This window comes from Pollachius pollachius (genome assembly GCF_949987615.1).
Source record: "Pollachius pollachius genome assembly, chromosome: 15".
Lineage (NCBI taxonomy): Eukaryota > Metazoa > Chordata > Actinopteri > Gadiformes > Gadidae > Pollachius > Pollachius pollachius.
The window spans coordinates 5,549,070-5,575,269 of NC_136948.1; the positions used below are offsets into that span (position 1 = coordinate 5,549,070).

At 43.8% G+C, this 26,200-nt stretch overlaps 1 protein-coding gene and 2 pseudogenes across 3 annotated transcripts; 2 read left to right on the top strand and 1 right to left on the bottom strand.

The window, feature by feature from the left end:
* Nucleotides 1-458: 458 nt before the first annotated feature.
* Nucleotides 459-15,264, top strand: LOC307086886 (solute carrier family 2, facilitated glucose transporter member 1-like; annotated as a pseudogene). The gene is made up of 8 exons: nucleotides 459-485; nucleotides 2,037-2,135; nucleotides 4,335-4,509; nucleotides 7,802-8,042; nucleotides 8,432-8,565; nucleotides 9,264-9,348; nucleotides 10,563-10,771; nucleotides 15,085-15,264. The product of its transcript is annotated as a solute carrier family 2, facilitated glucose transporter member 1-like (transcript).
* On the bottom strand, nucleotides 13,301-14,154 carry LOC307086838 (annotated as a pseudogene). The gene is made up of 2 exons: nucleotides 13,379-14,154; nucleotides 13,301-13,330 (listed from the first exon to the last, which is right to left on the bottom strand). The product of its transcript is annotated as an uncharacterized misc_RNA (transcript).
* Nucleotides 15,265-18,658: 3,394 nt separating the features above from the next.
* On the top strand, nucleotides 18,659-25,895 carry LOC307086887 (solute carrier family 2, facilitated glucose transporter member 1-like; the record flags this gene model as incomplete). The annotated part of the gene is made up of 10 exons (XM_079752234.1): nucleotides 18,659-18,676; nucleotides 19,585-19,683; nucleotides 20,398-20,558; nucleotides 20,783-21,023; nucleotides 23,220-23,382; nucleotides 23,690-23,874; nucleotides 24,365-24,466; nucleotides 24,828-24,929; nucleotides 25,254-25,457; nucleotides 25,716-25,895. The coding sequence occupies 10 exons, from the start codon at nucleotides 18,659-18,661 to the stop codon at nucleotides 25,893-25,895; spliced, it is 1,455 nt and encodes a 484-aa protein (XP_079608360.1).
* Nucleotides 25,896-26,200: the final 305 nt, after the last annotated feature.

The window sequence follows — 26,200 nt, forward strand, 5'->3', positions numbered from 1 at the left end:
TATACCATGTAATGTACCATGTACATTAATGGCTCAAATAGGTATGGATGTTGACCCACCCGATCCACCTAGAGAATAATATGAAACAATTATTGGATTTCCTAGTGTTTTAACTCCAACTGAAACTGAGGGTTCGCCAGCTCTTAAAGGTCCCATGGCATGCCACCAGGTGTTGTGTGATTAGCCGCTAATCTGCCCCTTATGACATCACAGGTGGGTGTGTCCACCTAGATGTGTGCTGCATAGATCAGTCTACCAGCCTACCCAGTGGACTGTAGCAAACGTTGCTCATCTATCCGTCACACATCTAGGTGGATACACCCACCTGTGATGTCATAAGAGACAGATTTCCAAAACGGCTTGTAGCGGCTTATCACACCACACCTGCTGGCATGCCATGGGACCTTTAAAGGTGAATTGCCATCCTTGGAAAAATAAACTCTCCATTGCAGGGACACATGGACCAGATGAACCACAACAAGAGTGTGAGTTCTGATGTGTACCAAGTCAGAAACAATTCTGGTGTCTTGAATTGGAAAACAATGTTAACGGTAGTCGAAGTCTGAGGAGCCCCCTTTGATCGTTTAAGAGGCTTAAACACAAAAGACAACCTTGCTAGGACTGTGGTCCTAGGACTGCTTGGAAGCTGAAATAAGCAATTATTAATGTGAATCAGGTCTTATTTCTTTAACACTAAAAACAATTGTGGTGTCTTGAACTGGAATGTAAACGATAGATAGCCAAGTGAACTCAATATGAAGTACAGAAATGCTGTGACATAAGCTAATGGTCAAATGTCATTGATAAAAACCTGTGGCCCTGGCAGGTGGAAATGCCTGAAGATGTTTGATGTGGTCCAGTGTTTTCCCCTCGCAAACGCCTGCAAGTTTTCTTTATAAAATCATGTTTACTCACGGATATTTTGCATTTACTCAAATAGAACGAACTGCCAAACGTCGTACTGAAGACAATATTTAGCGAGCCTTCAAGCCCAGATCATCAGCATTTACATAGATGAAAACACCTTAGTTCTCCTGAAATATCGTAAGTAAACCCCCTTTCTTACTACAGTTTTGATGTAATGATTATTTTATCTGAATTAACTTATCTTTATTCAGATTCACCTGAATAAAGAGAGTTATGAATAGTTTCAAAATGTTCTATTTAAAAAGCATCCAACCTAAATTCTCTGCATGGAAAGACTCAAAGGGTTGAGGAAATATATCTATAACGTATATATCTATACATATAGTGTACCTATATGTATATCCTAAGGATCCAGATATAGTGTACATTTATCCATGTATTTATGTAGGTATATTGCTGTACATATAAATTATCGCTATAAATATTCATGTCTCAATGTTTTAATAAAAATAAAGTAGAAATGATTGCTATAAAATAATGAAATATATGTATTTGTATTTTTTTCTTTTGTTAATTAATGTATATGAATATTGGTGTATAAATTGTGGAATTGTAGTATATATATATTGTAATTTGGATGTACTACTCATTGTTAAGATTTAAAATAAAATAGTATTCAAGAATGAAATGTATATTAATAGTGATAAATAAAGTAGCCCCAGATATATTTATACTCATTGTTATAACTTTTTTCTTGATATTTATTTGAACAAGATATGCTGTTGGTTTTGCCTCATTTAATGCTTTCTTGCTGTTTTGCCTTATTTAATGCTTTCTTGCTGTTAATTAGACCAATTTAAGATGTTAAATTAAGCTTTATTTTTTCAGACGCGATACCCCATCTCATCCACAAGAAATGGCTTCAGTGGCGGTTTGTCTCCCCACTTTTATAAGAAAACAAAATTTACAGTGTGAAGTGTACTACTATTACTACAACCATTTACTTAATGCTGTTATCTTATGGAAGTCTGATAGTGAGATAAGAGCAAATAAATATAACCTATTGTTCATAGTATGCTAATCGTTCATAGACTCTTGAGTACTTGATCCCAAGATGACCTTTGACCCCCGTGGTGTGATCATGTGCGTGTGTGTGCATGTGTGTGTAGCATGTTCTGCCGGCTGCCCTCCTGGGGTCAATCCTGTCTGCTGTACTGGGCTCACTGCAGATTGGCTACCACACCGGCAACGTCAACGCCCCTGCCATGGTGAGGACCTAAGGGAGGCCAATGGGGGGGGGCGGCTCACCGTGGCATTACTTTCTTTGTTCAATCAAATCCATTTCAGTGTTGCATTGTCATTCACCAAGGTGAACCGTCTGACCAACAGATAGTGCCGTAGCTTGTGCACCGCCCCTTTATGGTTAAACACTCCTTTTCTACCACTGCATAGTTTTTCTCATGCTTAATCAGCTTACGGCTCACATACATAATGGGATGCTCCTCCACAATCACTACTTGGGACAGGACTGACCCTAAGCCCGTATCCGAGGCGTACATAAGAATGACAAAGGGGAAGTCAAAGTCGGGGGGCCACCAGGACAGGTTCCGAGCAAAGTGCTCCTCGCAGGGTGAACGCCATATAAGCTTCCTCTGTCCAACTCATGCATTGGTGTACTCTGTTCTGGGTGACATCATGCACAGGGGAAGCCACAGCAGAAGAATTTGGGACAAAGAGGCAGTAGCAACCTACCAAGTCCAGGAAGGATGCTTTCGACCTTCACCCTTTGTGTTTTAACAATTTGACCTATGGTATGTCCCAAGTAGGATTTTTTCCATGCACTGGACGTGGCCCCATGGGGGAGCACCTGATACTGATAGAGGCCCTCCCTTTGTTAAATCCAGGATTTTCTCTGCATTTGGTATGCATCGAACCGGGAGATCCTGTTCAGCCTGTGGAAGTCATTACAAAACCTAAGGGACGTGTTCGGTTTCGGCACCATTACTATGGGACTGGACCAGGCACTGTGGTACTCCACTAATACCCGATTACCAGCATCTTTCGGACCTCCTCGCAGACTTCTGCTTGCTGGTCTCCGGGATGCGGTAGGACTGCTGTCTGAAAATATTCGCGGGCTCTGTCACAAAGTATGGTGATGGTGACCGGCCCACCCCTGTTGTACAGCCGTGGTTGGGCATCCTGGGCCGTCCTCCTGTGCTCCAGCACAACTGGCCAGATCTGGGCCATCCGGTGCTCCATCTGCTCAAAGACAGAGTGGTGTGGGTAGGGTTGTTCCTCCCAGGACTCCTTTGCCAGATCCAGTGATCCCCTGGGTCTCCGACCACAGAGCAGCTTGAAGGGGGAGAAACCTGTAGAGCTCTGGGGACCTTCTCTAATGTAGAACAGGACATATGGTAACAACGGATCCCAGTTTAATCCATCCACATCAATACATTTCCGCAGCATTTGCTTCAGTGTCTGATTGAACCTCTCAACCAGACCCTCAGTCTGTGGGTGGCATATGGAGGTACGCAGCCGCCTCACCTTTAGCCTCCTGCACATCTCCACCATTACCTTTGACATGAATCGTGATCCCTGGTTGGTAAAGATCTAGTCAGCAATGCTGATCCGGCTAAACAGTAGCAGGACCTCTCGGGCAACGGCAGTGCTTAAGAGGATGGCCTCAGGGTACCGGTGGCGTAATCCATCAGTACAAGGATGAACCGACCCTCCACGACTGGACTTGGGGAGAGGCCCTTCAATATCCATGGCCACGCGGCTGAATAGGGTCTCTACGATGGATAGTGGCATTAGTGGACTACGCTAGTTGGCCTTCAGCACAGTCCTCTGGCACTCTGCACAGAGGACTCTACTCCTGCACTGACCTCTTAACGCCTGGGCAGTAATCAGGCCAACACACTGTCATAGGTTTTTTTCCCTGCCTAAGTGGGCCCCAAGGAGGTGAGCATGGGCTAGGTAAAGAATCTTAGAGACATGCGGCTAACCGACGTACCTTCCCCCATCTTCACTACTTGGTACAATAGTCCATTGCTAATGGCAAAATGTGGATAAGTGACGTCACTTACCCCTCCTTAGTTGTCCCCTCAATTACCATTGCACCCCTCTGGGCCTGCATCAGGTTTGGATCATGAAGCTGGCGGGTGGCAAACCTCCCTGAAGTCAGTCTTCCTTATTACTCAGGCTTCAAGAACTCAGAGAATACTTCCCCAGATGGCACTTCCACCTCTTCAAGGGCTTCCTCCGACGCCTTGAAGGTCTCCTTTGGGGCTGCTGAGGTTCTCCTGGTCCTCCACGGTATATAGTCCTCTGTGTGTGTTTTTGTGTGTGTGTGTATATATTCCTGTGTGTATGCACAAATAACATATAATACTGAATTTCGGTTGATTTGCACTGCAATGTTATTGGTCCAAAAAGAAATCATGCGATCTGTCCTGTGTGGTGTGCAGATCATCAAGCAGTTCTTCAACACTACATGGAGGGCAAGGTACAACGAGTCGCTGCCCGACCAGACACTGACAGTGCTGTGGTCGCTGTCTGTCAGCATCAAGGACTTTGGCGCTATGCTGGGGATGCTTGGGTTCAAATACATGGTCTTTCAGCGGGTAACGGCTCTTTCGGCAGGTAACGGCACTCGCAAACCTCCATGGATACACCTGTTGATTGTCACCTACCTGCCTGCCTGCCCCCCTGTATTCTAATCTAATCGAATCCTTTCTACTGTCAACCTATCCTCTACACCAGGGATGGGCAGCTTTGATTAAAGGGAGGGCCAAACAAATTTTCACCTCACTACCAGAGGGCCACACAAATTTTCACCTCACTACCAGAGGGCCACGTATATCAACATGCACTTTCACCATTATAACCTTGTCACTTAATTGGCCTACTATAGCTAACTAATTTAATAAATAGAACAAATATACTGGCAAACAAAGTTTATTATACCAATTTTCAAACATTACAGACAATTTGGCTCTTTCAGTCAGGAACACATGACCCAAACAAGGCTCACTAGTGGGCCAACATTTCGAACATTTCAATTTACATATTTATTTTTTAAGAACAATCCATATTCCAACAATATCATTTATATTTTCATAAGAAAAATCAACATTTCACCATGGGTGAGTTGTGAACTTTACACATAAAGAAAAAATCCACATTCTTTGAATATATTATTTTAGTGCAATGGGGTCTCAAACAATTATCTAATATTGCTACAAAAACCAAAACATATCTATCTCTAATAGTGCAATTCTTTTTTTTCAAATGATATTTCTAAAATTGTTACCTCTGTAAAATCCTGTCTTAATGAGACACTTGTGGCCTCTCCTGCTGGCGCACAATAGACTGAATGTCAATCTCAATATTGGTGCATCCAATCTGCATGAGCTGGAAGAGTGTCTCATCGGTCAGTCGGTTTCGTTCTTTGGACTGGTCAGATGTGCTTCATCATTGAGAAGTTGCTCTCGCAGATGTAAGTGCTCCCAAACATGCTGGCCATCGAAAGTGCAAAATCCCTGAGGATTGGAAATCGGGACTCTGGTAGCAGTCTCCAAAAGGAGATTCCCCTCTTGTTGCGGTTTGCTTGGAAAAACGGGTCTGCCTGTAGTTCGCACAGTTCAAGCTGCAGCTCAGGGGGCTGCTCGCTGACAGCAGCTGATAGCGGGTCAGTGAACAACGCGATGCGTGGCTGCATGGCGTAGAAGTCTTGGAAGCGGCTCTTAAACTGCTGCTGCAGTTTTTCGATTTCTGCTTTGTACTTGGTTTGCATGGTTTCCTCGCATTCGGGAGCATCTTTGCGCATCTCTTCACATGAGGGGAAGTGTGCCAAATTAGGACGGTCGGATTGGAAGCCTACTTTAAACAGGGCTAGTTTAGCATTAAACGCGTTCATGTGTGCATACAGATCCGACACAGTTTGGCCTCTTCCCTGCAACTGCAAATTCAGGCGATTGAGATGAGATGTGATGTCTGCAAGGAAGGCCATGTCACAGAGAAAATCAGTGTCCCTGAGTTGACTGCAGTACGCACTGGTGTCACATCGTATGCTCTCCTCGAGAAATACAGGGATTTCAGAGCGCAGCGCAAAAAACCTCTCCAAGCATTTCCCGCGGCTCATCCACCTTATCTCCGTATGCATCTGTAAATCCCCGTACGCCGCGCACACTTCATCCAAAAAGGCTACAAACTTCCGATGATTAAGAGACCTGTTTCCTCCTCGAATGAGATTGGTAACTTTCGTTACTAAATCCATGACATGGCTGAAGTTCATAGACCTGACACAGAGGGCCTCCTGCAATATAAAATAAATTGGATTCACCAACATTGTAGTCATTATTTATTTTTAAATCTCACTAAGACAAACACATTGATAATTAGGGCTGCCTCACAGGCGAACAAACGTTAGTCGACCAGAAAGGACGGGAAGAGCAGTGGAATCTGTCTCAGATTAAAATCGTGACTTTTAAAGCACCAAATGACTTGCTTTAACGAGTTTCGTTAGTTTATAATTTTATGAATGATAAAATATAATTTCCAGGAGGCTGTTCAGTCAGAAAATAACGGATCATTAGTAAAAGCGTTTGCCCGGCCGCTCCGTGCCTGCCTCCGCCGCCGATCTCTGACAGCACTGCAAACCATTCGTCGATAACTGGAATAAAGTGGCAACGACTAGGAAAGTTTTTAGTTGGGGGCAGCCCTATTTATCAACGATAACAATAGCTGAAAATAACGTTACCAACCTGATGTATGATGCAGTATTGGACAGTCAACGTCACTCTGTCTGAGAAGCCCGGCGAATCCAGTGCGTCTTCCTTGCATTGATGGCGCACCGTCAGCAACAACAGCTGATAGCTTGTCAAAGCCTCCGTGCTCACTCACAACACTTTCAACAGCGTTGAAAATGTCCTGTCCTTTGGTAGTGTCATGCAAAGACACCAGTTTCAATAACTCCTCATGCACTTCAAATGAACTGTTTACTGCTCGTGTGTAGATGAGGAGCTGGCTTACATCCATCACATCTGTACTCTCATCTAGCGCTAAGGAAAAGTACTTGCAGTCGTTCATGATTTCCCTGAGCTTTCCCTCGACATGATTTTGAATATCAAAAATTCTTCTGGTCACTGTGCGTCGGGACAGAGAGACCGTTTCAAAGTTCTTAGCCATGTTGTCGTCTCCAAAAGCTTTCGCCATCTCAACTGCACATCGCTTCACCATTTCACCATCTGACAGGGGCTTCTTTGCTTTAGCAAGCTCAAGGGAAACAACATAAGATGCTTTCAGTGATGGTCGTGGCTTTGGTAAAAAAGCTTTGCTGACGGCGTATTTTTCGCTTGAGATCAGCAACGATAGCGGCTCTGGCAGCTCCGGTGTACTTGTCATACTTTTCTTTGTGCGTGGCGTTGTAGTGGCGGCTCAAGTTAAAATCCTTCATTGCCGATTTTGTTTCCAAGCACACTAAACACATGGGTTTTCCTTTGCAATCTGTAAAAAGATAATCTGTTTCCCATCTTGGCTGGAAAACGCGATTTTCTCCTTCTAGTTTTCTTTTTTGAGCGCTCATGTTTGTAAAATTCTTTTTTTTTGTAAATCCCGCTAAAAGAGGAGGTGAGGTCGACGTGGTAATTCCAAGACCATCCACTTGGCTACATACCTTTACATTTTCGGGGAGCGCCATCTAGCGGCTGACATAATTAATTACAGTTTGGTTCAAATGACGACTGAAAAACCAATAATATGTACAAATGAACTCGCAGGCCGCACAAATTCGACCCGCGGGCCGCCAGTTGCCCATCCCTGCTCTACACTATTCCTGTTCTCTACTCTGATCAATCATACTCTACTCTTTTATGCTATACTATTACTCTTCTCCTCCCCTACTCCTCTCCTTCCCTCGCCTACCCTCCCCAAGGCGTAACTCCATTCTCACAATGAACGGGCTGTCTGTAGTGGGGGCGGTGTTGATGTCCGTGTCCAAGGTGGCAAAGTCCTTTGAGGTGCTCATCGTGGGCCGGCTGGTGTTCGGAATGTTCATTGGGCTGGTCATGAGCATGACCCCCCTGTACATCCAGGAGGTCTCCCCCATCAACCTGAAGGGAGCCTTTGCCACCCTCAGCCAGGTGGCCAACACCCTAGGGATCCTTGTGGGGATGGTGAGGACTTTGCACGAGGTCGCCCGCATGCGCCTTGTAGTAGTATTGGTCGAAGGTGGTAGTAGAAGTAGTCATTGTAGTAGTTGTAGTACTTGTAGAGTAGTACTATTGATAGTGGCATAGTAATAGTAGTACTAGTGGTATTGGTATAGTAGTAGTATTGGTAGATGGTAATAGTTATATTTGTAGTCGTAGTAGTAGTAATAATGGTAGTGGCATAGTAGTAGTGGTAGAGTAGTAGTAGTGGTAGTTATAATAGTGGTATATTAGTTGTGTTAGTTATAGAGGTAGAAGTAATAATATAGTCATAATGCTGATCTAAATGTAAATGCTAGTGTGCTGATGCGGCGGTCACTGCGTGTTTGTTGTGTTGTCTGGTTCTGCTCCAGCTGTTGAGTCTAGAGACGGCCCTGGGAACGAGGGACCGATGGGACCTGATGCTGTGCCTGTCCCTGACCCCAGCCCTCCTGCAGTACCTGCTGCTGCCCTACTGTCCCGAGAGACCCCGCTCCTTATCATCTTAGTGTGCAACCTGCTCCTGACCATTGTCGACTCCCTACAGGTGAGAGACTTTAATCCAAATGTTCCCTCGTGGACGCCCTACAGGTGAGAGACATTAATCCACCTGTTCCATCGTGTACGCCCTAGATATTAGATATTTCTAATAATAGGTGAGTGCTGCAATCAGTGCTCAACTATTGTTATATTTAGGCTTTGTTATTATTATAATATTCCATATTGTTCTCTCTAAACTTAAAATTGTAATCGATTTTTTTCTTTTTAAAAATAGAGTTGGCGAAGACGTCTATTCTCTGAGACTTCAACTACTATTTGAAAAAATACAGAGAAAAAAAAAGTCTGTACATGATTTTTTAAGTGAGATACACATTTCTAGAAGCAGCCTGCCTCCAGCTACCAAACGAGCAAGTCAGTTTCGGCGCCCCTCCTACGTAGGAAGGGCATTTGAATATTACCTCCCACTTCCCCACTCCCCTCCAATCAGAGCATCGCTAAGATTTTGTGGACCAGTGGACAAGCAGCTCCGGCGGGGGGAACTCGGCGCTAGCCCTGCAGCTAAGCTCCGGGAGTACAATCCCTTTCTCTGGCGCCGAGCTCACCCCGCCGAAGCTGCTGCCAAAGCTTCGGCGGAAGTCGGGAGGAGGAGACATGGAGTAGAAAGGGATTGTACTTCCGGAGCTGAGCTGCCGGACTGCCGCCGAGTGCCCCCGGCCGGAGCTGCTCGTCCGCCGGAGCTGCTAGTCCACTGGAGCTGCCACCTAGCTTCGGCGCCAGTTCAGCTCCCAGAGTACACCGCAAGACTGCGGCCGGACGGCGTTGACGGCGGCCGGACTGCAGTCCGGCAGCTCCGGCGCGGGGAGCTCGGAGGCAGCCCGGCAGCTCAGCTCCCGGAGTACAATCCCTTTCTTCTCCATGTCGCGGTTCATGGACTTCAGAGAGTCAATGCCAAAGTTCCTTCCCCCCAATTCTTCTCAACCATGGCTGAGATATCCCCCACTACGAGTCTTTACTTGTGGAAGTACCAGAGACGTCAGACAGTCTTTATTATTCATTATATCATCCGAGGCGTACATAGCTTTTGGCCGTGATATTAGATATATTATATAAATACCCGTATATAATGTTATTATTATGTTATATATTATATAGATATAGAGCTCCAGGAGTCAGCAAACGGCAACAATCCCTTCTCTTCCATGCCGTGGTTCAGTCTGCCAGCTCATTGGTCAATGGGCAGCAGCTCATTTGCATCAATGCTACAGACACCAGAAACAGCGCATTCTGAAGGGACTGAAACAGAGGGGAATAGCGGTAGACGATATTCTTTTTCCTATAAGCTATTTCCAGCAAACAGCTTCAAAAACATGTTTTCTGGAAATACTATGAATTATCAAATACTATGTTTACTTGTTGGGAAAACACCATAATGTGTCACCTTTAAACTGTTCCTGTATTTCTTGTTTTAATGGCGCTGATATAATTAATCGATTAGAGATATGATTGAGCAATGGGTGTATATGGGTGGCAAAATAGCCAACAAATCTATAGGTAGTTTCTTCATATGTATGTGCTTCCGGTAGAAGCTAAATGCTAATGTACCAAAAATATATATTTTTCACGCCAAGATATCTACACAAACAATATCGGAAATGTGTTTTCTAGTTACATATCTTGTTCATTTATAATTATTCTATTTTACTTCGGTAGAAATTCCTCACCTGTGTGCTGGAAGAAATAAGATAATTATCAACTTCTTCGTTAATGAGTAATCAGCAAATTTTGTCCTGTCCTTCACCTATGTTAGTGTGTATTTAAGTGTGAAAGCCTAGACTTCAAACAGAAAAAAACAATATATTTTAATGAATATATTTTAATTAGCTGGCTAGCAGCTTAAGCTAACCACCCAGACAAGAACTGGTTGAACATTTCATCCCAGCTTTGGCGAAGCAAACCTCTGTAAGGCATTTGGAGTATAATGATCTTCTTCTCCTCCTCTTGCAGACCCTGATGCCGGAGCTTCGGTTCCTGCAGGTAGTTGCGGTGTTCTGTCTGGTTGCTGCCTACGAGCTGGGTCCCGGGCCCATCTCCTGGTTCATCGCCAACGAGCTGTTTGATAAGCCGGCCCGGCCCGGCCCATCGCCATGGCTTTCACCAGCATGGTGACCTGGGGAGGGAAGTTTGTTCTTTCCCTCATCTACCCCCCGTTACTGGTGAGTAACGGCTTTCTTTTTATCTTCCTTGCATTCCCTTGTTCTTTTTTTATTGATCTATCCTTCAGTAATCCATGATTCTTACTCCCCTTGTGTTATACCAGGGGTGCCCAATTTGTTGAAAAACCGTATACTTATAAATTAAGCATCATCCCTATGACATTTACGACTTGAATGTCGAAATTGTGTCCAACAAAAGGTTTCAATACTTTGCTTTACTCTAGCAAATCACTACATGTTTGTGCTATCCATTTACGGGAGATGTGGAGGTTGATTTACTAGCTTCAACCTCAACACGTCTGCAGTGGAGGATGAGATTTTGATAGTACAAACTGATATCGAGCTTAATGGTGCATTCCAGAGCCCATCCAAACCAGTAGGACGTGGGACTTATCCTACCTCCAACTAAGAAAAGTGCACACCAAATGCCTGTCGAAGTGGAACATCCCACTGTCGAAGTGGAACTTCCTACTATCGAACTGGGGGGTGATCAACCTACCCCCACTTCACCAAAATTAAGTCGGAGGATAATGGCGGCGCCCGTGCAGTCACACTTCGTGAGAGGTAAAACTTCAACAAATAGGCTATAAACTTTATTTCTCTACGTGTAGGGTTGTTTTAGACACTGCAATTTTAACACAACTTGTTTTTACATATTATGGCGTGAAATTATGTCGTTATTATCTGTTGGCATAAAGATAAATGGTAAAAGTATACCCAGTTACGTTATATAGCGATATGCAGCAAATTTACATATACGGCTCCAGAACAGTTGGTGAAGATGTTTTAGTAGAAGACCGCTATCGTCAACCAATGTTACCCAGTGCTGGACCATATGTTAATCAATGTGTTCTTCTTAATATTGTAATATTTCCTCTAAGGAAACTGCGATTTCGGTAGCAGACTAGCCTACTCATTAGTTGTGATTAGGCGGGTGTTCAAACGTTAGCGATTAGATGTTGCTCTTTTGATGCATAGCCTACATTGTCTTGCTGTTGCTCTTTTGATGCATAGCTTGTAGATTGTCATGCAACGTTATTTTAACGTTTCCATAAACTCAATTACGTTTCCATTAACTAAATTAAGTCTGTCAGAGTTTTTAGATGAGGGGATGAACGCCTTCCTAGATGAAGAAAGATCCCAACCCCTTATGGGACCTCTATACCAGCAGGATTGTGACCGGAATGCCTACTTCCTCGATGAAGCCTGTACAGTCAGTGTTCAAATTGTCCTTCCAGGTAGGTCATGGAGCAGATCTTGATCATTTTCAGCAATAGAATCATAAGAATATCAAAGACAAAGTCACCACATCCTCAATTCCTGAAACTGAGAGACAAGGACAAAGGACCCTGGAGAGGAGAGTATGGAGGAACAGTCCAGCAGCTCAAGTGCATCACAGATGCAATGCAATGATACTTTTACTAGAGAGCATACGCTCTTTCTTATTGATTTAATGAGGAGACACCTAGAGGCAAATGGGAGTGAACTCCCTCAGACTCTGGCAGAGCTCAATAGCAGGATAAAACATGGAAAAGGCTCAAAGAAACATTTGTGGGGGGAAATGGCCAGTCAGCTGTCTGACCATTTTGGTCAGATATTTGATCCTGCACGGCTCAATAGAAAATGGAACACCCTTGTAGATGGGTATAAAAAAATTAATGATAATAACAGGAGCACAGGGAGCGGAACAATTCGCTTCAAATTTTACAATGAAATGGATGCTCTTTTGGGGTCAAACCATGATGTTGAGTTCCCAGTTATCAGAACTTCAGAGGGCATCCAGATTCGCAGGCCTGATCTGGTCAATGAGGGCGGGCAGTTACTTGCAGCCAGCCCATCTCCACAGTGAGCACAGCTCCTAGCACAGTGAGCCCACCCAGAACAATGAGCACACCTAGACAGAGGTTTAGGACACAGCAAAATGACGTTGTGGAATTACTCAGAGCGTCAGAGTCAGCCAAAGAAAGGAGGCACGGAATTGTTCATTCAAATGAATCAGGCCCAGACCTCCTTTGAGGTTCTAATGAGAGAATATCTTAACAAGTCTTAAAGTGTTGGGTTAGGGGTAGGGTAGTGAAGCAAGATAGTACTGAGTAGTGATTTCTCTTGAAAATGTAAACTTAGTAGCCATAGCCTACTATACCACTTGTTTGACATATGTTCAGTGCCTATACTTCCTTTTTGGACGACTTATGTGTTAAAAAGTATTGTCATAGCCTACTATACCATTTGTGCCAACAATTCTTTGGATATGCCTGTTAAAAAATGTCAGTTATTAATTTCCAGGGCTTATGTATTATGATTTTACATAACTGTATTCAAGTAAAGGTTTTTTTTACTCTCAAACTGTTTGTGGTGTTTCCTTTTGATTTAAACACAAGTATGAAATGTATGACACTTATCTCAAAAACAAAGCAGAACAAATGTTAAGCAGAAATTACACAAAACAGATATGCCCATTGCAAGAACATGGTTTATTACTCAATGTCAGATGTTTTCATCTTCTTGACGCGTCTAGGTGAAGATCACCTAGATGATCTTCACAGATGTCTGCAGGACCTGTGCACAGATTATGGAGCATACACGCAGACACAATGAGCATGCTACTAAATCCAGTCTGGTGTTCTGGAGATCTCTTACTCTCCTCCATTTGCACTTTAGTCTACCGAATGACTGCTCTACCACTACTCGGCCTCTGCTTATCTTAGAGTTGTTCAATTGGTCCTGCATGATGAGGGCTCCGTTGTCCCTCTTCAGGGTCATGATGAAAGGGTAACCTTGCCCAATATAGGCACTATCCCCGAGCAACATGAACCTCCCCATCTTGTCGTTCCAGTTTTCAAAAAAAGTGGATTTCGTATAATTCTTGCATCATGCACCTTGCCAGGTGCACCCACAAATATGTCACGAAACCTCCCAGTCTCATCCACGATCCCTTGCAGAACAACAGAGTAATACTTTTTTCTGTTTAAGTAGTCCCCCCCTCTGATGTGTGGGCTTTGTATCTTTATGTGACAGCCATCAATGGCCCCAATAATTCCTTGTATGCCACACTTTGTGTTGAAAGCAGCAGAGGAGGCTGTCTTCTCACAAATGGTCGGCCAGCTGACAAAAGAGGGCACCATGTTGCAAAAAGCTGAGAGCACTTCAACAATACATCTATGGGCTGATGATTGTGACATGTTCAATTTGTCTGACATTTCACGAAAACTATTCTGATTGGCCAAATACCACAAAAAAAGTGCAAGCTTTTGTCTCAGAGGAATCGAAGAAGGGCCTCCTGTGTGCTCTTCATTTAGGCCCAGCTGCTTCAGTAGGTAAATTATGTAATCAAACTGGGAGTGGGTAATGCGAAGATGTCTGTAAAATGTGTGTTCATCCATTTGAAATAGTATTTCCCATTCGGTACCAGTCTTGAGAATTTGCCGTGGTATAACACATTGGCTAAGTATTGATATTCTGAAAAGGAGAACATGAAGTGTATGAGTTCCTAAATTACGGACAGATTTTAAAAAAATGAATGCCACATAAAAATACAAAGACCACACACCAGAGGGGGGGACTACTTAAACAGGAAGAATAACTACTCTGTTGTTGTAATATTGATTGACATTACATCAGGACAATTTTGTTGTATAAACATGCAATTTGTTTACTCTCATACAGTTTTGTGCCGTTTAATAGGGGAAGGGTGTAAGAAGACAACACGTAGCCTAGCAAAATGGATACATATTTTTCTTTAGATGTTTTTAAACTTTTTCAAAGCAATTTTGCAATGAGGAAGGCTACAGTGCATAATTACCTCATCCGTCGTTTGGCCTCTTCCATCTCATTTGTGTATGTAAGTACACTTAATTGCTGACAGTAAAAATGCCTCTTCAAAAACAAAGCGAGTATCAGCTTAGCGCCGCGGTCGTCCATGTTTTCTGCTTACATCCTACTTCAAAGCCTGGAACGCTTTGAAGTAGGAGCTAGTACAGTTCAGGTAGGATAAGTCCCACATCCCATTGCTTTGGATGGGCTTTGGAACGCACCGTAAGTCCAGGGCACATTGACAATTTTACTCACAAAAGAAAAGTATCTAAACATCAGGAAATGTGCTACCTCCTTGACTATCATTTGGCTCTACTTATGTATTCTAGTCAGCTTTTCCCACATGAAGTGTGGGCACCCCTGTAGCATACCCTTTCATTACTTCTTTATGTATTCTCTTTATATCTGTCTGCTACTCTAGACGCTACGCAAGCCGCTGTGCTAACTGCTGCACTAGTCTCAACAGGCTGCTCACCCCATCCCTCTGCTCTCCTCTTCAGGATGTGTTGGGTGGCTACATCTACCTGCTCTTCATGGCCGTAATTTTGGTGACCCTCTGCGTCACCTGGTCCCACATGCCGGAGACCAGAGGCCGTTACTTTGACGACATCGCTGAGGAGTTCCGCGGGGCAGAGGGCATTCTCATGCAGAACAAGAGTCACTTCAACACTTTTAAATGAGCCAGGGCACTGTAATGACCCTTTGGTCCCAGACATTATATTGGGGCGCTTACTGAAGTCAAAGTTACATGTTGAGAGATTTAGGAGTTAGTAAGTCTGATTAGAGTTTGAAATGGAGATTGGAATGCATCATTTTACATGCACTTCTTCTTTAAAATGGTGCTCTTCGTCAGGGATGGTGTTTTGGCTTTAGTATGATTGCAGATGTATCTGTAATTCCATGAAAGGGGGGTCGGCTGAACTCAGAAGGCAGAGTGGGTTGACTTGTAGCCGGAAGGTTGCTAGTTCTACCCCGGCTCCTCCTCACTGAGTGTGGAGTTGTCCCTCAGTAAGAGCACCTAACCCTAACTGCTCCCAATTAGCTGGCTGTCGCCGCGTGTGGTTGAATGTGTGTATGAACCTTTGTAAGTCGCTTCAGATAAAAGCGTCTGCTAAATGCCCTAAATGTAAATGTATTATCACCTAAAAACGTGTGGATTGATTATGCAGGGGTAACACAATATTTAGTAATAATTATCTGCCTGAGAAACTTGACCTATTTTCTAATTGTGTACACTTGTCAAATCCCACTGGAAACCTCATGGAATTGATTTGCTCTATAGGCATCCGTTTTTTGTTTAGAACCAAGATGGCCACTAGGTGAATCAGGAGATATTGCCGTTCAAGGCACACCCTTGATTTGATTACCTCAACCACTTTACATATCCACACAAAGTAACCAAGGGTTGATGGTTCAGCTGGAAAACCCTAGAAAATGTTTTTGGGAGAAAAAAAATTAAATGAACATAAATAATGTATAAGCGTTCTATTCTATATGGCACTGTAAACATGAACATTAAAAGGGTGCAAATACTCACATTTTAGTAAGAAACGTGGGCCTGAGCAATCTTTTTTCTGAGTACCCCCTGCAGTACTCCAAAAGTACCCCTAGAGGTATGCGTACCTCAATTTGAGAACAACTGCACTAGGATAACCTTAGGTAAAACCTTCCATCTATTACCAGGCAATATTATACGTTCGGTCTACTCCCAGATCCTCTCCAGAATGATTTGATTCTACTCCTTGAGGTTCCTGATCTACCAATCCATCAGGCTCCAGGACTTCATTAAGAAGGTAAAATATTCACGCATGTCATTACAGTATGTTCCCTTCTAGTGAAGCATCAGGTATAGAATTGCATTAAAAATGTGCATGTAAGGGAGACTTAAGTCATTTGCATTTTGACCCAGGTTCCATATGCGTACTAGGGCTAAGGTGTCATTGGGGATCAGTGATTCATATATTGTGAGCATTCAATTAAACTTGCCAATCAACAAGTAAAACATTTTGATGCTGTACAACCTCAGGTTTGCTGAGTAGAAACAAGTAACCCAGACCCCTCTCCCTCTTTGTACATTCATGTTATTTAAATAAGAGACCACCACGACAATAAACGTATAGTCTTATCTAATTTTGAAAAACCCTGTTCCTGTGGTCTCAGGCCCAGAGGAAAAACCCTTTCAATCCTGCCAACACTCTCACTCTTCTCACCTCATTCAATACTGACCCTCACTCTCTTAATACTCACTCAGTCACTGAATGACCTCACTGGCACACTGACTAAACCCACTGACTCACTAGAGGGGACTACATTAGGGATCGACCCAGGGATAGACCATTTAGTCTAGCATTCCTTACACTATACTCCTTCTGCTTGGTACCCCTGAGAGAATATATAAACCAGACGAGTAGAGAAAAACCACCTCACAATCCAAAAAACCTCACAGTTAAAAGTCATTGATAAAACCCTGTGTCCTTTGGTCTCAGACAGGTGGAAGTGCCTGAAGATGTTTGATTTGGTCCAGTGTTTTCCCCTTGCAAACGCCTGCAGATTTTCTTTATCAAATTATATTTACTCACGGAATTTTCGTATTTGCCCAAATAGAACAAACACCTTAATTTTTGTAAAATAAACCAGTCAAACTACTGTTTGTGACTCTTTGAGCCAAGCTCATCAGCATTTATCTAGATGGAAACACTTTCGTTCTCCTGAAATATCATAAACCTTCATTCATACTAGTTTTGCCGTATTACAAGATTCAATTGTCACAAAGACTATGGACCAAGGAGACACAGCAAGGGACATTGTTGGCAGGCTCCTGAATTAACACCTGCCACCAGTCGATGACGGATACATTTGACCATTTCACAGGTAAAACAAATTCAGCGTTACATATTCAAACAATTGCTTGGCCATTCGATTCTAAAAGTAAATGTTGGAGCCTGATTTTATGTAATCGTGAATGCTATGCAAGGTAAGCTAAATGCTAGGATGGAAATGGGATATATTCCTGGTAATTTGGTAGTCTTGGTGAACAAATACATTAGCAACTGTGTAAATATAGTGATAATGACATCCGAATGAATGTTATCTTTATTCAGATTCACCTTAAAACAATGAAAACCTAAAAAAGTTCCCTAGTGATAATCGTTTGTGCTAAATATGTCTCTGTATAACATATGTATTGTTCATCCTGGGACATTATGGGATGTGGGTTCGACCTTAATTATGAGCAGAGATTATTAGTTTAGCTTGTACTGATGAAACAGTAACAACTTTGAGTTCCTGTAGGGCATTTCCTTTGGTAACAAATAAAAAAGAATCCTACAAAAGTAATATATGGTGGCAACACATGTCAGTTTACTAGAAGCTAGGGTGGGACACCTTCTAGGGAGAGAGGGAGAGGGTCGGAGAGAGAGAAACAGAGGGAGAAAGAGATTGAGCGAAAGAGAAGAAGGAAGGATGTAATTAGTGAGAAGACAGGAGAGAGGGAGAGAATGGGAGAAACAGGGTGAGCCACAGAGAGAGGTCGAGAAAAAAAGGGGGAGGGATAGCCAGAGAGGGAGAGAATATGGAGCAAGGCAGAAAGGGAGAGACAGGCTGAGCGGGAAAGGGGCCATAGATTACTTAAGGCCATCTCCCATGTCATTATTTGAAGCTTGTGTGTACCTTTAAATATAAATCAAATAAATATATAGGTGTTCATACTAATACGGCAGCTCCTGTTTGATTACCTGAGGACCACTGTGCTCTAAACAGGTTCAGATCGGAGTTCTACAGGTGTGTACACCTGACACACAGGTGTGTCTTGGGGAGATCTCGTCCAGTGTTGGTCCACGGCAGCCATTTTATCACGCCTGCCCCAAATTCACCATCTGAGTGTGACCACATAATTTCTGTCAAGTTGTGTGTGTGTGTTCGTTATGTCCAGCACCAGTGGTGTGCTTGTGAATTTTGTCTCACGTGCATGCTTGTGGTTGTTGAGTTTGTGCCAATGTGTGTGTGCGTGTCTCCTCTATTACCTCCCTCCTGCACTTGGTTCCAGCGCTAAGATTTGGACGTCCTATTCTCTGCATGGAAAAGACTCAAAGGGTGAGGAAATATATCAATACAGTATATATCTATACATAGACATAAATAGCTTTACATATATCTATGGTTGCTGTGTGACCATATGTAACCCCTAGGGGTTACATATAGGAACCCCTAGGAAGGATCTATACCTATACACACACATTCATCTACATATGTATCAATATATGTATATTGCTGTACATATACATAATAGCTATAGTTATTATTTTGTTCATTTATGGATATAGATATGTAGTGTGTATGCTTATTAAATGTTTTTTTTGTGTATAAATAGTGGAATTGTAGTATATACTGTACATATTTATATATATACTTCTTGTTACGATTTCAAAGTGAAAAATGAAACAATTAGCACAAGATAAATATATATTGACTCATTGTTATAATTCTAATTTTTTCTTGATATTTATTTGAACAAGATATGCTACCGGTCTTGCCTCATTTATTGCTTTAAATTTACTTTTGCTGTAAACTAGATGAATTTAAGACATTAAGTTAACCTTTATTTTGCAGACGCAATACCCCATCTCATCCACAAGCAATGGCATCAGTGGTGGTTTGTCTCTCCATTTTTACAAGAAAACAACTTAATGCTGTTATCTTATGGTAGTCTGACAGTTAGATAACAGCAGATAGTATAACCTATTTTCCATAGTATGCTACCATTCATGGTTGGCATACTGCTACAGTACATCATTTGTAATCATTGAGCATAAACATAAATCAATAAATTCCTCCATCATAAGCTGGATTACTATGATAATTATATATGATTAAACTGAAATTACATTTGAATGGGCACACAAATTTGTACCAAATTAAATTTTTGCTCTGCGTACTTGATCCCAAGATGACCTTTGACCCCAGTGGTGTGATCATGTGCGTGTGTGTGCATGTGTGTGTAGCATGTTCTGCCGGCTGCCCTCCTGGGGTCAATCCTGTCTGCTGTACTGGGCTCACTGCAGATTGGCTACCACACCGGCAACGTCAACGCCCCTGCCATGGTGAGGACCTTAGGGAGGCTTATTGGGGGGAGTGTCTTCATTTTGTCCACGTTTGTGAATGTGTTTGAGTTTGTGTGTGTCTTACTCTGTGCGTGAGCATGGGAGCAAGTGTATGTGTGAATGTGACTGTGTTTGTGTAAGCGTATTCGTGTGTGGATATATAGTCTTCCGTGTCCGTGTGTGTGGATATATAGTCCTCCGTCTCTCTGTGTTTGTGTATACTCCTGTGCATTATTCAGTGTCTGTGTGTGTTAGGGGCATTCTGAGACTCATGGACATGGATGTGATCTTAACATCTTCATCACCCACTGAATAACCTTGACAGTCTACTGCTACTCTCACACAGTATCAGAGTACTGTATTTTCCAACACAAAAAGTGCAGTTGCTTTCTACACAACTCGATTATACCTCTTCCAAGACTGAGGAAGTCTGTAAATAAGGACTTAATCAATAATATTATTTATGGTCCCTATGGCTGCTGATCCGCACCACTGTGATTTGTCCAAAGAGGGACAAATCAGGGATGTCAAAAGAGGGATTCCTCTTTTGACCAATAACATTGCAGTAAATATAAATTATTTGTGACGTGGTCGCTATTGCCGCCACCCTGTACCACGTCAAAAATAACAAGCAAAACTGAATTATGGTTGATTTGCACTGCAATGCTATTGGTCAGAAGAGGAATCATGTGATCCGTCCCATGTGATATGCAGGTCATCCAGGAGTTCTTCAACAGCACGTGGAGGGCCAGGTACAACGTGTCGATGCCTGACCAGAAACTGACATTACTGTGGTCGGTGTCTGTCAGCATCAAGGACTTCGGTGCTCTGCTTGGGGTGCTGGGTTTCAAATACATGGTAGACTCTTTTGGCAGGTAACGGCGCTCGCACACCTCCAGGGATACACCTGATGACTGTCACCTACCCGCATGCCTGCCCTAGGGTCACATGAATGATGTGGTACACTATTCCACTCAAATATATTCTAATCTAATCAAATCCTTTCTTACGGGCTATCCTATCCTCTACACTACTACTCTACTTCATCATACTGTACTATTATTCTCCTCCCCTCCCCTCTCTCCCTTCCCTCCAACAGGCGTAACTCCATCCTCATAGCGAATGGGCTGTCTGTGGTTGGGGCGGTGTTGATGTCCTTGTCCAAGTTGGCAAAGTCCTTCGAGGTGCTCATCGTGGGCCGGCTGGTGTTCGGAGTGTTCAGTGGGCTGGTCATGAGCATGAACCCCCTGTATGTCCAGGAGGTGTCCCCCACCAACCTGAGAGGAGCCTTTGCCACCCTCAACCAGGTGGCCTACACCTTAGGAATCCTCATTGGGATGGTGAGGACATTAACTTTGCATGGTTTGTGGTAGTGGTTGTTATGGTGGAAGTCGTAGTAGTAGAACTGGTAGTTCTAGTAGTAGTAGTATAAAAGTAGTAGTTATAATGGTGAAGTATTAGTATATTAGAAATGATCTTCTGTGGTAGTTTTTCTTTTGCCATGGAGGCTCCTAACGTCAAGGTGGGAGCAGCATTCCACCGCTTGGTTTGAGTTCACACTGGCAAAATCCTCACAGACGACACAAAGTAATACTGTAATCCATTTGGAAGGTACGTTGGTAAGTGCAAGTCGTAAGTTGCAAATCTCCCAGCTTTCTTCTGGCATTTGCGGAGACAAGTCCCCATTTGGTCGTAGTATATTTCTCGTTTCTCATTGACTAGTCATTGTTATAGATAGCTACATTAGCCTCTTTAGCAAACCAGCTCATAAACAAACAACACAACTTTACATTGTATTGCACACACAGCAAGACCGTGCAATGCATAAATTGGTGACCAGCATAAAGTATCAATGTAATCAAGTGTGTAAAAGCATTTAAAATCTACATTAAAATGACCAACGTGAGACAAATACAATGAAAATAAATCTCTTTATGGGCGCCGCCATTTTTGTGGACGAGTAGCAAGTTCGGCCTCACTGAACTCGCTCTACTTTCAAAGCGACGAGATACTATGACCAAAATGGGGCGTGCCTCAGTGAAATGCCGCAAGAAAGCTGGGAGATTTGCAACTTAAAACTTGCACGTATCAGCGTACCATCCAAATGGATTACAACATTATACTACGTCATCACTGCGCTGGGCAGATCCACCGCGGTTTGGATCACACGTTTTTTGGAGGATCCCCCGCGAGGATAACAAATATGGGACATTGAAAACTTGCATCCTGGAGAGGTTTGGCTGAATCCAAATGTGCCCGTCAGCTGCTGTCACTGCCAGGAATTGGTGAGCCAAAGCCATCTAAATCAATGGAGAACTGGACCGATGCCAGTTCAGGAGAATGGAACACCTGGGCATCATCTGCCGGTCAAACAGCCTTTGAGCTTCTCCCATTCACGTGGTTCTTAAGACGGAAGGCGGCTATTGGCTGTGTAGAGAATACCACCTTCTTAATGACTCCACCACCCCAGACCACCATTGGACAAGTGGTTTCCTCCAAGCTGGATCTGTTCCAGGGCTATCACAAAGTACCGACTCGTCCAGACAATATCCCTGAAACCGAAGTAATTATGCCATTCAGGCTATTTGAGATCCTGCCTATGCCCTTTGGCCTAAAAAACGCTGCATTCCAGCGTCTGATTGATTCTGTTCCGAGGGACCTCACCTCTCGTCTAACTGGACACATCCTCATCGTGTCCAGGACAGAGCACCTGTCGCACCTACGGATCCTATTTGAATTCTCTTTGAACATAACATTACCAATGACGGCGCAAGATGCTGTAGCCTGGTCGGAAGAGATTATTAAGGTGTTCTCAGACATGAAAGGCGGCCTGGCGAACGCGACCATGCTCGCCCATCCATTCCTCTAAGCGCCCATCGCTCACAAGACCAACGGATGGCATCGGATGACACTGTTGGTGTGTCTGGCAATTGCTCTGATTCTTCAGCAGGCAGCTCCGCCCAGAGGAGTATAATAATAGTCATAGTAATTATAGTGCTTTTCACAGCAAGCTCTTCGGACTCTACCTTGCTGTACGCTATTTCGGTTTCCTGCTGGAGGCCTGCCCGTTCACAGCGTTTGTCGACCAAAAGCCACTTGTGTTTTCCATGGCCACGGTCACTGAGCCAGAGGTGGCACCTCACTTGCATTTAGTGGTAGTGGTAGTAATAATTTGAATGGTATGGTAGTTGTAGTAGTTATAGTGGTATAGTAGTTGTGGGAGTTGAAGTGGTGATGGTATTGGTAGTAGAGGAAAATCTATAATGGTTTTGGAAATCAGATTGCAGTACATAGAACATGATGATTTAGAAAATGAGATTTCAGTGACATTTATAAAAATATACAAGATAAAATTGAATGAGAAAAAATATATATATTCTGAAGTGATTTAAAGTGAAACACACCAATGTAAATTTGTTTTAACCATATAGAGCCAAAAGGCCACAAAATATAATAAGTCATGATGCATGTGAATGCTAGTGTGCTGATGCGGCGGTCACTGCGTGTGTGTGTTGTGTTGTCTGGTTCTGCTCCAGGTGGTGGGTCTAGAGACAGCCCTGGGCACCTGGGACCAATGGGACCTGATGCTGTGCCTGTCCCTGATCCCAGCCCTGCTGCAGTACCTGCTGCTGCCCTTCTGTCCCGAGAGCCCCCGCTACCTGCTGCTCACGCGGGGCCAGGAGGCCAAGGCTGAGTCCGGTGTGTGGAGTCTGCTGGGTGGGGTCGGTGGGTGGGGCACTAATATATCTGTTACTGTCCCCTCTCGCCGTACAAAGTCCACGCAGAAAGGTCCCAGCATAGAAGAACCCAGGACCTTCTTGCTACTAGGCTGGCTCTGTGGTCATGTCCAGGCCAAACTTTAGAGCAGTTGTTCTTCACTGCTCTAGCCTGTGTGTCATTAGTAAACAAAGGGTGTGCTTTCCTCTGGACTCGCTTTTATATTTAACTGTAAGATGCATTGTATCAAAACGCCCTTAAATGTATTAATATTTCTAATGCCCCCCAGCCCTGTTGAGACTGAGGGGCAACCCGGACATGGTGCGGGAGGAGCTGGAGGAGATGAAGGAGAGGGAAACCGACACAAAGGCCAGCATAAGCATCCAGCAGTTCTTCACCAAGGCCTCCTACCAGCAGCCTATCCTCCTGGTGGTGATGATTGCCCTGGGCAGCCAGCTGTCAGGCTTCAACGCCGTAAGTCCTCCATCCGTCGATCACGTAGTTCTTTGTTAGGACGCTGATTGGTTCGAACTACTATTGGTTCGGACACATGCGCATAACCAGAACCCTGGCAAGTTGGATTCTCGCGTGATCAAGATCTGGTGAATCCAGCTGCCTCGTTAGGTAACCACTACCCTGTTCTTCCACCCTTACCTCCATCTCTCCTTCACCCTTCCCTCTACCACTCCTCAATCCCTCCACTACGCCCTCCATCCTTCGACACCTCTGCCTCATCCCTAAGTAGGTCTGCATGTGTTGGATATACAGAAGAAGATTCCACACGGCTATGGGATTTTTACACTGAATATCCATTCACTTCATGCCGAAGCTAAGCACTCATCTCTGTCCATACCCTCCTCAAATGTGTGGTAAAACGAAGCCTAGTTTTTGTTGGGTTCAAAACAAACAAGGATGAAGGCCATCTTACCCCACTTAAAAAAAACATATTTTGTTCTACTTGTAGATGATCAATTACTCCACCAAGATGTTTGAGGATGCCTTCAGTGAAGCCAAATACCTGACGCTGGGTGTGGGCGCTGCGAACCTGACCTTCTCTGTGGTGGCAGTGAGTACCTGCTGTTTTTCAGGAGTTAAAAACTACTAAGTAACCAGTTCCAGGGCCTAGCAGGATTTTACATGTCTGCCCATTTAGCACCTATATCACTCCTTAACATCCCTGGATGAAGGGAACCCTCTTCTGTATTTTCCTTCAAGGTTTCCTCCCTCTGGGTTTGGGTTTTGAGACAGTTTGCCACTCAAAAGGGTTCACAGGCACACATACAGTATTGCAACATTTCACCACACTTGACTTGGCTATCTGGAATTCACCCTAAAGGCAAGGCAGGAAGGCAGTGGTTAGGGACCGAGCAGGGAACCACGGAATGGTTTGGGAACCCCTTATGTAAGGTGTGGTTGTCCCTGGTCAGTTCTTCCTGATGGAGAAGGCTGGGCGGAGGAAGCTGCTGCTAACGGGTTTCCTAATCATCTTAGTGTGCAACCTGCTCCTGACCATCGTGGACGGCCTACAGGTAAGAGATCCCCTTTACCTCATATGTTCAAGGTATCATTTAGATATTTATAATTATAGTTAATTACATATATTATCAACATATGTCATATATTCTGTCAGCGCAGAGAGCGACGAAAGTGGGCGGGTTGAAGGTGGGTAAGAGGAGAGCAGGAAAAACATGGAACCTGTGGTCCCTAAAAGTCGTGCAGCCCTCCTTAATTAGTGAGCTAGCAGCTTTAGCTAACCAGCCAACCAGGAACTTGTTGAAAGTTTCATCCCTGCTTTTGCGAAGCAAACCTCTGTAGGGCGTTTGGAGTACAATCTTCTTCTTCTCCTCTTGCAGACCCTGGTGCCACAACTTAAGTTCCTGCAGGTAGTTGCGGTGTTCTGTCTGGTCGCTGCCTACGAGCTGGGTCCCGGGCCCATCTCCTGGTTCATCGCCGCCGAGCTGTTTGACCAGCAGGCCCGACCTATCGCCATGGCTTTTACCAGTATGTTAAACTGGGGAGGGAAGTTCCTTCTCGCTCTCATCTACCCCCCGTTACTGGTGAGTAATGCCTCTCCAGTCATCTTCCTTGCACTCCCTCTTTTTTCATTTATCTTTCCTTCTGTCATTTCTTTTTCTTATTCTTAATGTATTTCCAATATTTATCTGTCTGTAACAACAATCCTTAACTTGACCTAGTGACATATAAACCTCTGCAAACTGTTGAAGCTTTGCCAGATGCTATGCTACACGCTGCTGTGCTAGCCTCTTCGCTAGATACTGCACCATCCGCTATGCTCTATCTGCTCTCCTCCTCAGGATGTGTTGGGCAGCTACGTCTACCTGCTCTTCATGGCCATAGCTCTAGTTTCCCTCTGCGTTACCTGGTTCCGGATGCCGGAGACCAGGGGCCGCAGCTTTGACGACATCGCTGAGGAGTTCCGCGGGGCAGAGGGAATTCTCATGCAGAACAAGAGTCACTTCAACACTTTTAAATGACCCAGGGAACTGTAATGTATTCTTTGGTCTCAGACCTTATCTCTGCTAACTTAGTAACGTGTTGTCTAGTTACGTGTTGTTACGTGTTAAGAGATGTAATATTGGACACTGAAGGAGTTAGTCTAATTAGCATTTGAAATGGAGACTGGAATCCATAATTTTATATGCACCTCTACTTTAAAATGCTGCTCTTCGTCAGGGATGTTTTTTTTGCTCTCTTTTTTATCCTCATTGCATGCGGATTGATTTTATGCCAGGATAAGACTAGCTTTAGTAACAATTAAGTACCTTCGAAACTTGACTGG